This window comes from Mustela nivalis (assembly GCF_964662115.1).
Source record: "Mustela nivalis genome assembly, chromosome: 6".
NCBI classification, from domain to species: domain Eukaryota; kingdom Metazoa; phylum Chordata; class Mammalia; order Carnivora; family Mustelidae; genus Mustela; species Mustela nivalis.
Window position 1 is genome coordinate 46,391,187 of NC_139025.1, and position 13,383 is coordinate 46,404,569.

The 13,383-nt window shown below is 42.8% G+C and overlaps 2 protein-coding genes across 6 annotated transcripts in view; one reads left to right on the forward strand and one right to left on the reverse strand.

Moving 5' to 3' along the window:
* Nucleotides 1-4,310, reverse strand: part of GPR137C (G protein-coupled receptor 137C) — a 65,872-nt gene extending 61,562 nt beyond the window's left edge. The window contains exon 1 of one of the 2 annotated variants that reach the window (XM_082735173.1): nt 3,592-4,310. In XM_082735173.1, coding sequence (XP_082591299.1) covers nt 3,592-4,011 — 420 coding nt within the window. In that variant the 5' untranslated portion in view covers nt 4,012-4,310. The remainder of the gene's footprint in view (nt 1-3,591) is intronic. The other variant, XM_082735174.1, reaches the window with a different exon arrangement.
* Nucleotides 4,311-4,465: 155 nt separating this feature from the next.
* Nucleotides 4,466-13,383, forward strand: part of TXNDC16 (thioredoxin domain containing 16) — a 106,874-nt gene continuing 97,956 nt past the window's right edge. Inside the window, exons 1-2 of one of the 4 annotated variants that reach the window (XM_082735166.1) lie at nt 4,534-4,819; nt 12,197-12,432. The gene's annotated coding sequence lies outside the window, so the exon portion shown is untranslated. Of the gene's footprint in view, nt 4,820-12,196; nt 12,433-13,383 lie in introns of all 4 variants that reach the window. The other 3 variants (XM_082735167.1, XM_082735168.1, XM_082735169.1) reach the window with 3 other exon arrangements.

The window sequence follows — 13,383 nt, forward strand, 5'->3', positions numbered from 1 at the left end:
GGCTAAATATTTTCTAGTTTTGGCCTTTTCAAGAATATCTTTTGATAATATATTCACCATTGATCTAGTTGCTATGAGATAAAAATATAATAAATTAACTTAATCTTAAGGAGTTTCCATGTTAGGTGGTCAAATGCTTTTGTGACAAATCACAGAACATTATAATGAAACCCAAGTACATGTAAATTAAACTACACATTATTTGACATATCACCAGTATTTGGAAGAATGTATTCATTGTCAGAATAGTGATAGCATCCATGAATATAAGAGATTAAGATTCTGAATTTAATTTTCCTAGCTGGCATTGGGGCATTTTGGCATTGTGATTAAGTCACCAGATTTATCCTGATTAAACAAGTGGCATTCATGCTACAAAACTGTGAGAAAAAAATGTCAATATGGGCCTTGAAAATGAATTCATTGATTTTGGGATATATAATAATACTCAAAAGGCAGTATACTATTAACTCTTATCTTAAGTCCTTTTACTTATTCCAGTGGTAGGTAACATCAGTTTCTTCAGATTATCTGTTTTAAAGATTGAAGTCTTTTCTGGTCAAAGTACAGGAGTAGAACCTTTCTCTAGTAAAGTACATGTTCTATTGATCATGCCAAAAAAAGTTCAGTAGGTGTTTTTAGATTAGTGTACAGTGGGATTCCCCCCCCCCCCCAAGTATCTGCTTCCAGGAGATTAAGTTGAAAAGTCTAATTATTTCAGAAGGGTTACTTCTCCTTATCTCAATTCCACTCAAGTGTAGTCAACAAAAGAGTGATTTAGGCAGTCTTAACTTTTTGAAAACTTAATGAGTGTTAGAAGAACCATCAAAATGCATTCAAAGGAGTAATAGTTGTTTTTCTAACTTTATTTGTATTCTGCTCCATGGTTCTTTGTAAGTAAGTCCTTAAAGTTAGAATGTTTTTAATTATAAGAAATGTGTGTAACAAATGCTTTAAAGAGGCCAAAAACAAAATGTAATTGGTATTTAATGATGGATAGTAAAAACAGAGTGATTTGGTAATCTAGAAGTACAACTATTTGAAACAGATATAGAGCCCTTTAGTTTAAAAAAAAAAGTCAAGTTAGTTTTGTTGTCACCAGATAGATTTTCCTTACCATACTTCTGTAATACCACGAACTTACTGAAAGAGTTTCATTAATTCAGAATGATCAATGAAAGTATACTTTCAGTTACTTGGAACTGATATAAATAAAAATTTAAATTCAAATACTCTTTTAAATACAGATTCGTCTGGATTTTTTTCTCATGAATAGGGAAATGATTTCTGGTCAAGACAACACTCTTTAAACAGTTGAAAATTTGTTAAGTACAGTTCTGGGTCTTAAAATTGTTAATGTGATCATGAAAAGACGAGTATAGACAAACTACACTCTTTTTAGGAGACATTGTGAAAGGAAAAAGCCTTAATCTATCTTTTCCAATTATATTTTCTAGGTTTGAGTTTTATTGCCTTTTGAAAAATGACATCACACAAAAGATTCATTTAACAGGAAGACTTTTAGACACTTAAAATCTTCTCTTGGAATATCAGTCATTAAAAGTATGAAAACTCAATCTAGATATCATGCTGTTTATGCTGTAGAAGCATACTTTTAGAATTTTAAGCTTAACTATAAATGCTTTTTCTATTGCAATAGTGTTTAGCGACTTTGTGATTACCTCAAGGTGAGAAGTGTGACTGGGAGAGGGCACAAGGGAATATCCTGGGGCACCAGAAATGCAGTTTATCTTAATCCCGGTGGTAACATGAATGTAAGCATACATAAAATTTCATGTCTGTATCCTTAAGATTTATGCCCTATGGCATAACTTATTTCTCCGAAACTGTAAAAAAAGAGTGTTTAGTTACTTTATGAAATGCCTACTATTTTACAGGAATCATTAATATAATTTTATAAGTCAAAATGTATAGGGGAAAAACAAATTATCTGATGCATATAGCATAAGGATCACTGGTCACTTTTAGGTAAATTATATCTGAAGCTAGACTTAAACTTCAGTAATGAGAGGTCACTGGTATTCTATCAGAAATGGTGTCGGGAAGAATACAATGTACAAATTTAACTATAAAGGACAGAAATGCTATAACAGCTTTAACAACAACTACAAGATGAGAGCATCATCAAATAAGTGGCAGGACTCTGGCATAATTATTTGGCTTATGATTGCCCATGGTTTTTTTTTTTTTAATTTTTGCTTTTCACTGTTTGGGTTTTGCCTTATTTTTGCCTGGACTTCCAAAGTATGGGGAAGAAAAAGAATTCAAGTTAAATTAGTTTTGTTATTTATTTTCAACTGTTGTTTTTAATGTGGTAAAAAGCTGAAGTTATGACTGTAATTTGAAAATTATGCATTCTACTTTCCATCTATTATAGGAGAAAAGAGTTGGTTTATGAAGGAAATATAAACAATCTGCCTCAAATGGTTTTTTTTTTTTTTACTTTTGCTCAGAACTGTTAATTCTCATCACCTCCAAAAGCCTTTGAGAGGATTAGCTGCATAGACCAATATTGTTCTATATTAGTCAGTATTAAGCATATGATGTCACCTTGTTTCCTCCCCTCCTCAAGTCTTTTTTTTAAGTGGGGGGAGGGGGAAGGGAGGGTTTTGGGGCGATTCTCAAAATTCTGTGGCTTAAATGCCACTAGCTGACACACCTGATTGACAACCTTACACTCTCAAACCTGTTTGAAATGGGTCAAATACCTAAGCGCTGCAGAACAATGCAATCTAACCAGCAATTCCCCATAAGAGAGAAAGGGGGTGTGATTAGGTTCCAGCTATTAAGCAAGTTATTGCAAAAACAGTTTAGTGGTTTGTTTCTGCAACAGTCACAGGTTAAGCTAGTATTTTCTATCTTAATTAGCTCCAAGAAAACCCCAGTAGGCTGTAAGAGGCAGGATAAATAGCCAAAGCTCGGAGCAAGTGGGGCAAACATTAAGAGCTTTATGGAGGTCTTTACACTGACCCTCGGCTTTGGTTATTGATCATTAACCCTGCTGGGGAACTATCGAACGGAATTTCTTTGAGGCTTATCGAGCCACAGGAAAGGAGATGCAGGAGGGAATATAAGCTTCTAATAAAAGAAACGCAGCAACAATAGCAGAGGAACAGCTCTGCCTGGTGACGTAATGGCTGGCAGCAGTCCAGCTTCAGCAGAGCTGCTGCTACCTCAGCATCCAACCTCTCTCAACACAGTCCAGCTTCGGCAGAGCTACCGGGGCTGCTACTTCTTGCGATGCCACTTTGTTGGTGCCACCAACACCTTACCTTGGAGGGCCAAAACACCGAACAAAGGGTTGTCCTGTTTTAAGTTGTCGGAACCCACACTCTCACTCACTCAATCCCGCCAGCTTCTCAGGAACCGAGTCAATCCGCCGCTTAAGTTTAGGGCGAGCACACTGGCGCACACTCCAGGCGTGCCTCAGTTTCCCCAAGCTGCTCTCGGGTCCGCCTCGAACTGCCCGGTCCCCCTCCCCCTCCCGCCCTCCCGCCGATCCTCAGCCCGAGTTGATCGCAGCAGCACCGCTCACCCGCCCGGCCCCGCATGCCGGTCCTCCCGCCTTACCTCCGCCAGGTAGAGGTTGAGGAGACAGAGCGTGGAGAACTGGAGACAGGAGGGGAAGCAGTAGAGCAGCCAGTGGGGGAAGAAGTGCAGGTGAGCGGGCGGCCGGAGCAGGGGCAGGGAGCCGCTGAGAGAGAAGGCGGCGGAGAAGAGGGTGGTCCTGAGCGCTGCCCACAGGAGACAGAGGAAGAGGCAGAGGCTCTGGTAACTCAGCCGCCGCTCCCGGTACAGGAGCAGCCGCCACAGCTGCAGGTAGGCAAAGGCGAAGAGCGCGGCGTAGAGCAGGGCGTGCAGGATGCTCAGAGCTAACTGCACTGAGCCCGGCACCGCGGCGCCTGAGGCGGCAGCGACGGCGCCTCCGCCTCCGCCTCCCGGCGTCGAGGGCTCGCGGCCGGCAGCCGGACCCGGCACGGACACCCTCATGAGGGGGCTGGGGGTCAGGAGAGAGAGCGCGGGAAGGAAGGGGCCGGACTCAGAGCCGTCGTCGAGGGGGAGAAAGATTTCCCCCTTACCCCCCACCCACCCCAACCTCCAACCCCAGGAAGCGCCGTGACAGGACCCGGAGCCCCGCGCAGAGCAGCCGCGGCTCCCCGGACCCCGCCTCCTCTCCCCGCCCCCCCAGGGGGTCTCGGCTCCTCCTGCTGCGGCTCGGCTCGGTAGCTGCAAAAAACAACTCTCGGCTGGAGACAATCAGCTGAGAAACCCGAGCATTTGAGGCGCTCGCTCCGCACCGTGGGCTCGCGCCGATTGGCCCAGGCGGGCACGCCCCCTGCGCACCGCGCTCGGAAGGCCACGGGCCACAGGACCCGTCGCTCGAAGGCTCCAAGATCTGATTGGATAACCGCTTTCCTCGCTTTCTCCCTCCCTTTTACTCCCCACCCACATTGCCGATTGGCCCAGCAACTGCACGGCCAGCTCGCGCCGGCGGGAGGACTCGGTGGTCGCCTGTCACCTGGGGCGGCTCTCGCTCCTCCCCCTGAGCTTCCCATTGGTTGGAGAGGCCTCACGTAGGGAGCACGAGGAGGGGGAGGAGCCTTGGGGTTGTTTTTTTGCTCAGCAGGCCGACCCCACCATGCGGTGGTGGCCGCAGGCGCTGGACTTGGGTGTGCTGCACCCTAGTAGGTAGGCGCTGCTGTTCGTCGCTGCCGGCCAGCCGGCAGGGGCCCCACCTTCTGCCTCTTCTTCACGTGGCGGGAACTGTTGGCCGCGGGAACCGCCTGGGTTCTTCTGGGTAGGTCTTGCCGCAGGTCTCGGGCAGGTGAGTGGCAGCGGAGGTCCTTCCTTGAAGGGGCTGTGGTTTCTGCCTGCCGGGATGGGGATTCAGCCTGGCGGCTGTCCCCCAGCAAGGGCTTCGCCACTGAGCTCTGGGGTCTGGCTTAAAAGGGCCTCACCTGCATCCTTCTGAGGGGCATTTTGCTTTTTTCTTTTCCCCCAGCATGAGCGTGGAGAAAAACGTGAGCCCTTTGTGGGGAGAGGGGACGGAATGAGAAGAGTGAACTGAAGGTTTAAGCAAACTTCTTCCTCGGGGGAGGACGAGTGATCTTAGGATGAGATGGATGTCCACAGGAGATGTGAATAGGGAGAATGTGGGTCTTTGAAACTAGGAATTGGAAAGGATGCTCTGAGCACAAGTGTAGGGAAAAAGACAGAAAAAGAACGCTAAGTCTGATGAATGTCTAGGGAGAAAAAAGTAGAGTAGTTTGTGCTTAAATTCCACATATATTCCTTCAATCCTTAGTCCTGTACTGGGTGGATGGTGGCGCTCTTCTTGAGGCTCAGAGAGGTGCAAAACAAATGCTATATTATGTTATTGCTGTACATAGCGAGGAGTAGATCTTCCAACGTGTGTTGGACTGACGACATTTGCTGATTTTTTTTTCTTTTTAGCGTTTGGCAATAAAATGAACAAAGTAATGCAGGATGATGAGAAAACAATTTATATTCTCTTTAGAGTGAGTGACACGTCACAAATTCAATATCCTTTTGAAAGTCACTGCTACATTAACTGGTGCAACTAAGACTCAGCTTTCGGTAACTTACCATTCTTTGTCCTAATGCTTTGCGTAAGAAGAGTTTTGCTACCTTCTTTCCTAGCTAAGTGATCCACAGGAAACTTTAAAGTCTATTTTGTACTGCAGAGTCTGGGACAGCGGTTCACCCAGGCACCAGATGCTGATGTGTTTTGGATTCTTTATAGGTATATTGACAAACTGTGATGTTTAGGCTTGGCGTAATTATGTGGATCTCTCAGATAAAACATTCAGCTAAGCAGGGTGTACAGTGTAGCCTAGAGCAGGGTACAACTTGTTGAAAGAAATAGGTCTGCTTAAGCAGTTGTGTGCTTTAGCTTGCAATTTGCTTTTTTTTTTTTTTTTTAAAGATTTTATTTTTATTTTATTATTTATTTGACAGACAGAGATCACAAGTAGGCAGAGAGGCAGGCAGAGAGAGGAGGGAGCAGGCTCCCCGCCCAGCAGAGAGCCCCATGCGGGGCTTGATTCCAGGACCCTGGGACCAGGACCCCAGCCGAAGGCAGAGGCTTTAACCCACTGAGCCACCCAGGTGCCCCTGCAATTTGCTTTTTAAAAGGGAAATTACTATATTTTAAAGATTTTATTTATTTGAGAGAGAGCAAGCATGAGCGCAAGGGAAAGGGAGAAGTAGACTTCCCACTGAGCAGGGAGCCTGATGTAGGACTTGATTCCAGGACCCTGGGATCGTGACCTGAGCTGAAGGCAGCTGCTTAATGCACTGGGCCCCCCAGGTGTCCCTTAAGCTTGTAAATTGAGCAGGAACTCAAGAGTTCTGTGATTTTAGGCACTCATCAAAATCAGGAGAACCTCCTGTTCCCTGACATGCCTATTTTTGTATCTTCCATAATGATGAGATACATATTTCATTCATGAATAGACTTTCACCATGAACTGGTTATTCTTTTTCTCTGTTATTCTCTATTCAAAGTTATGGTAAACAACATCTGGATAGTACCCATACTAGCAAAGACCTCAAACTAGTACCCATACTAGTTTGAGGTCTTTGCTTGTTAAATTTTTTATTTCAGAGCATGTCCAGATAGTCCCCCCACCCTTCCTCTTTTGGGCGTGCATGAGGGCTGTAGATAGGTGATTTGCCCCAGCTGCCTTGAAGAAGTTCTGAAGTAGAGAGAGGTTGATTCCTTTTATTGCTTCCATTGAATCTTAAATGATAAACTTTTGTTTGTTTGTTTTGTTTTGTTTCGTTTTTAAAGGTCACAAGTAGGCAGAGAGGCAGGCAAAGAGCGAGGGGGAAGCAGGCTCCCTTCTGAGCAGAGAGCCCGATGCGGGGCTCGATCCCAGGACCCTGAGATCATGACCTGAGCCAAAGACAGAGGTTTAACCCACAGAGCCACCCAGGTGCCTCTTAAATGATAAACTTTGATGATATCTAATCAAGAGTTTATTTAAATCTGGTTCAATGAGCAGGTTTTCTCCAGTAGTAGCATTAAACTATAAGCTAATTTTTGCCAGAATGTTCTTTCAGGAAGTTTGTAAGCATTATACGCCCCATTTGTTGCAAAATATGAAATGTGTCTTTTCTCAGAGAATGATGCCCACAGACTTGGTATAATTTGTTTAGGGTTTATAGTTGTTAATTTCCTCTTTTTCTTGAGAGAGAAAAGTTTTAGTTTTATGGTTAATCATAAGGGAAATTTAAGTCTATCAAGAGGAACTAACCAAGGTCGTCTAGAAAAGCTTGCTGCTTGATATTCTAAAATTTGAAATGTGTCCAAATGCAGAGTGGTTGAATATTGTTTTCTAGGAGGGAACATTACTCTAGCACAATGGTCTTTCAAACATTTCAAAGCAGAAAAACTATTTGCCAAGTATTATTATAAACAGGACCCAATCCCAAAATGGGATTGTTCTAACTGTAGAGAGTCACCAGCTGCTCCAGCTGTGGAACACATGAAGGCAGATCCTTCCCCTACCCCTCACTAGCAGGAAGATGAATGTTTTTCTGTTGAAATTCTTCCTCCTCGTTGCCCTCTGGGGACTCTCAATATTTTGGTGCTGAGCAAAATTTTGTTGCCTTTTTTTTTTTTTTTTTGTAAGTTGGCTTCATGCCCAGCGTGCAGCCTTGTGCAGGGCCAAACCCACAACCCTGACATCAAGACCTGAGCTGAGATCAAGAGTTGGTTGCTTAACTGACTTAGCAACCCCAGAGCCCCCAAATTTTGTTGCCTTTTATTTAGTGTTTCTATTTGCAAACTTTAACCCTTTTTGTACTACAGCTTCATTGTTCCAACTCACAGTGTTTGTCACTCTCTTGTATTTGTCCTTAGTTAAATGTCACACATTTTTTGCAAACTTTTTTTTTTTTTTAAGTAGTCTCCATGTCCAGTATGGAGCCCAATGTGGGGCTTAAACTGAGATCAAGAACTGCTTAACCGAGTGAGCCACCCAGGTGCCCCTACCAACTTTTTTTTTTTTCTTTTTAAGATTTAATTAATTTAGGGGCGCCTGGGTGGCTCAGTGGGTTAAGCCGCTGCCTTCAGCTCAGGTCATGATCTCAGGGTCCTGGGATTGAGTCCCGCATGGGGCTCTCTGATCAGCAGGGAGCCTGCTTCCTCCTCTCTCTCTCTCTCTGCCTGCCTCTCCGACTACTTGTGATTTCTCTCTGTCAAATAAATAAATAAAATCTTTAAAAAAAAAAGATTTAATTAATTTATTTGACAGAGAGACCATGAGAGAGGGAATACAAGCAGGAAGTGTGGGAGAAGGAGCTGCAGGCTTCTTGCTGAGCAGGGAGCCCGATGCGGGAATCCATCCCAGGACCCCGGGACCACGACCTAAGGCGAAGGCAGACACTTAACATCTGAGCCACCCAGGCGCCTTGCCCCCATCAACTTTTAAATGGTACAGGTGTATACTTGTTTAGAGTTTAAGGATGAGGCAAAAGTTACATCTTGCATACCAACTCTGATTAGTGCTGACAGGAGTATTATACTGACAAACTGAAGGCCCTCCCTAGGCTCAAAGGGTATGAGTCTGCATGTAGTTGGGCGATGTATGTGTGTAGTATTGGCAAGCATTTGCCTGTGACTTCCTTCTTTTGGTATTAGCACCTGTTGTGGTTATAGTTTGTTGCATTTGAAACAGTCTTCTTCATTTGTAGAATTATCCTACAGAGAAATTGGGTCCATTTCCTATGAATTCTTTGATATTTACTGCTTTGAAAATCCAGTGTATGTATTTATGTTCAAGTCACTTTCCTCTTAGCTGTTATTAAAACCAATAAGTCTAGGCTGGGTTGTACTGTAATAACAACCCTGAGACTTAAGGGATTTAACACAACAATGTTTAATTTGTGTTCACTGTGGGTTAGCTGGGAGCTTTGCCCCATGTTGTCCTCTTTCTGAGACTAGGTTTAGCAGAGAAGGCTGCATTTTGAGTGTTATCATTCATCATAGCAGAAGAAAAATGTGTTGTGGGTCATGAGAATATATTGACTAGGAAAAACTGCCAGAAGTTATGTATGTCACTGCACATTTCATTGGCCAAATCAAGTCATGGCTATACCTATTTCAAGGAATTGGGGAAGTATAATCTTAACATGTGTAGAGAACTAGAAGCATTTGAACAGTCCACCCTTTTTGTGAACAGATACTCTCCTTACCTGTAGTTCATCCTTGGCCCTTCCCAGTGGACATAACCCCCAAATCCCATCCAGTCACTATATCAAGTTCAAAGTCTGGGATCTCTGACTAATGCCCAGTAGTGCTAATCTCTAACCAGTCTAGACATTATAAGTTATCTGTTTCCCACTCCCAGTTGAATACATAGGGTAGCGTAGGGACAGATACGAATAAGTGTTCCGATTTGGAGAGGGGAGGAATGGAAGACACATAGCAGACTTGAGACTATAGGAACTCTGAAATCTCACTGGGCAGATATTGCCAGAGCTCTTCTTCTGTTCACTGGGTTCTCCAGGTCATTGCTTTTCAAACTGTGTGTCATGAATGACCAGGGTTGGGTTTTTTTTTTAATTCTTAATAATTCAAAATCTAAATTTGTATTTTTGTTAACTACAATAAAAATGAATTACAACAAAAATGGAATGAAAACACTTATCAAATGACAAGCCCAATTTTAAAATTTTTAGATTCAGCAGACAGAAAATTACTGTGTAAAATGGGTTATAACAGCTTTTTGACATCTACACTCAATGTCTGTGTTTGTCTCATTATTATAGACCCAGTAACAAACAGTTGCTATTCTGGCACATGCCCTAGGGCATAGTTCTCCATGGTCCTTGGCTTTACTCTGCAGGAGGTCCTTCCATTTTTATTATCTTTGGCCACATCTGAAGTTTATTTTGGAGAATATGGCCTCTTTCCATAGCTGAGCAGTTTTGTCAGCTTGCTTCCTGGTGATAGAAGGGTGGGTGCTAAAGAACTAAGTTTTAAACAGCTAGTCTCTTGGATGGCGGTGGTTCTTTGAGTACCTTTATTTGAACACCTTGTTAAACATAACCACCTACAGTCTTGGTGGGAATGCAAGCTGGTGCAGCCACTCTGGAAAACAGCATAGAGGTTCCTCAAAACTTTGAAAATAGAGCTACCCTATGACTCAGCAATTGCACTACTGGGTATTTACCCTAAAGATACAAATGTAGTGATCTGAAGGGGTACGTGCACCCAAATGTTTATAGCAGCAATGTCCACAAGAGCCAAACTATGGAAAGAACCTAGATGTCCGTCAACAGATGAATGGATAAAAAGGATATGGTATCTATATATACAGTGGAATACTATGCAGCCATCAAAAGAAATGAAATCTTGCCATTTGCAACGACGTGGATGGAACTAGGAGGTATTCTGCTGAGTGAAATAAGGTCAATCAGAGAAAGACCATTATCATATGATCTTCCTGATGTGAGGAAGTTGAGAGGCAAAGTGGGGGGCTTGGGGGTTAGGGAAGGAAAAAATGAAACAAGATGGGATCAGGAGGGAGACAAACCGTAAGAGACTCAATCTCACAAAACAAACTGAGGGTTGCTTCGGTGAGTTGGTGGGGGAGAAGGTGGTTGGGTTATGGACACTGGGGAAGGTAGGTGCTATGGCGAGTGCTGTGAAGTGTGTAAACCTGGCGATTCACAGACCTGTACCCCTGGAGCTAATAATACATTATATCTTAATAAAAAAAAATAACCAACAGCAACTATCACCCAGTGGTCATCTTCTGTCTACCAGCCTCTTCTGTTAGGGCCATATATAAGTTCATTAGCCACACAAGCCTAGGTACATGCTCATTATAAATTCATTAGGTGCGTGTCACCTCCAAGTTATTGTAGTGACTGTTTTGTCAAATGTTTTGTCACTCCTTAATAGAATTGCTAAGCTCTGGTCTCTGATGAAAGTTCCCTGATTAGGCCCCAAATAGTCCTTGCTCCTTGGCCTCTGAGCCAGTGTTTTGGGATTCCTGTTAAGGTAGCACCTCATTCTAGTTTGTATACCAGTGAAGATAAACTAGATTATGCTGCCATAATAACCCCTCAAAGCTCAGTGGCTTCTGACAATAAGGTTTATTTCCTCCTGTGCCACACACTCTTTGCGTCATAGTGAGGGTTCTCTGTGTTGTGCTCATACTGGGACTCATGCTGAGGAATAGCCACCAGCTGAGCATCTTTGATGACTGTAAGAGAAGAAAATAACTCCTGCCCTACCCCACACTAGCTGTTAAACTGTTGCCTGAATGAGACTTCTGCTTACATTTCATTGGCCAGAGTAAGTCACCTGGAGGCCACAACCAATTCGCTAGAGGTGGAAAGTGCAAGAAGTTATGTGTAATCCTACATTCTACAGGAGAACAGAACTATTTACCCCATACCAACAAATTACTACACCAAAGTACCAAGGTTACATTCCTCCCAAGGTACTCATTTCTTTGTTGATATTTAGTTTGTTTTCTAACTTTTTAAAAAATAGTATTTATTTATTTATTTTTGTGGGGAGTGGGGAGAAGCAGACTTCTCGCTGAGCAGGGAGCTGGGTGTGGGACTTGATCCCAGGACCTCGATATCATGACCTGAGCCAAAGGAGGATGGATGCTTAACTGACTGAGCCACCCAGGCACCTAATGTTTAGATTTTGAATAATTAAGCATTGTTTTCTGTTTCATTTTCTAATTATTGGAGAAAAAGAGTCACCAAGTACCTTCTGTATTTTTTTTTTTTTTTTACTCTGTTCTCACTAGTATTCTTATTTCCTCCCTCTTCCCCATTCATACTTCCCTTCTCTTTAAAGATATTTTTATATGGAGAACATGTCTCTGGGCAAATGCATTTTCATTTTACATGCATGTGAAATGAACATTCTTCTGTAGCCCCACAGGGATAAGTTGGAGTAATAGGAGTAGGAGCTATGGAAAATGTGATTCCATACAAGTAATAACTTTAATGTTTAATTTTCATTTGTATTTTTTAATGCCAGTGTAATCAACCTATAGTGTTGTATTAGTTTCAGGTATACAATATAGCAGTTCAACAATTCCATATATTACTCAGTGCTCATAAAGAGAAGTATACTCTTTTTTTTTTTTTTTTTAAGATTTATTTATTTATTTTAAAGAGCGCCTGCGCATCTGAGCTCAGCGAGGGGCAGAGGGAGAGGAAGAATCCTTAAACATTTTACCTGCTTTGCGTGGGGCACATCCCAAGTCTTGATATCAGGACCCTGAGATCATAACGTGAAACAAAACCAAGAGTTGGTTGCTCAACCAACATCCCAAGTCTTGATATCAGGACCCTGAGATCATAACGTGAAACCAAACCAAGAGTTGGCGCTCAACCAACTGATCTACCCAGGTGCCCCAAGAGAAGTGTACTCTTAATCCCCTTCACCTGTTTTATCCATCCCCCCTCAACCCACCTCTCCTCTGGTAACCCTCTGTTCTCTACAGTTAAGAGTCTGGTTTTTGGTTTGTGTGTCTCTTTTTTTCTGCATTTGTTTTATTTAATTTCCACATTTGAATGAAATCATATGGTATTTGTCTTTCTCTTACTTATTTCACTTAGCATTATACCTTCTAGATCCATCCATGTTGTTGCAAATGGCAGGATTTCATTCTTTTTTATGGCTGAATCATATTCTAATGTATATATACTATATCTTCTTTATTCTTTTACCTAGTTGTGGACACTTAGGCTGCTTCCATAGTTTGGCTATTGCCAAGTAATGCTGCAATAAACATAAATGTATATGAATCCTTTTGAATTAGTGTTTTTTTTTTTAAGATTTTTAAATTTATTTATCAGAGAGAGAGAGGGGGAGAGAGCAAGCACAGGCAGACACAATGGCAGGCAGAGGCAGAGGGAGAAGCAGGCTCCCTGCCGAGCAAGGAGCCCGATGTGGGACTCGATCCCAGGAGGCTGGGATCATGACCTGAGCCGAAGGCAGCTGCTTAACCAACTGAGCCACCCAGGCGTCCCTGAATTAGTGTTTTTATATTCTTTGGGTAAATACCCAGTAGTTCAATTACTGGGTCATAGGGTAGCTATATTTTGGGGGGTACTTCCATACTGTTTTCCACAGTGGCTGTACCAGTTTGCTCCCATCAACAGTGCATGAGGGTTCTGTTTTCTCCACATCTTCGCCAATGCTTGTTGTTTCTTGAACTTTTGATTTTAGCCCTTCTGATAGATGCCAGGTGCTATCTCTTTGTGGTTTTGATTTGCATTTTCCTGACAATGAGTGATGTTGAGCATATTTTCTTGGGTCTGTTGGTCATCTGTATATCATCTTTGGGTAAATTTCTG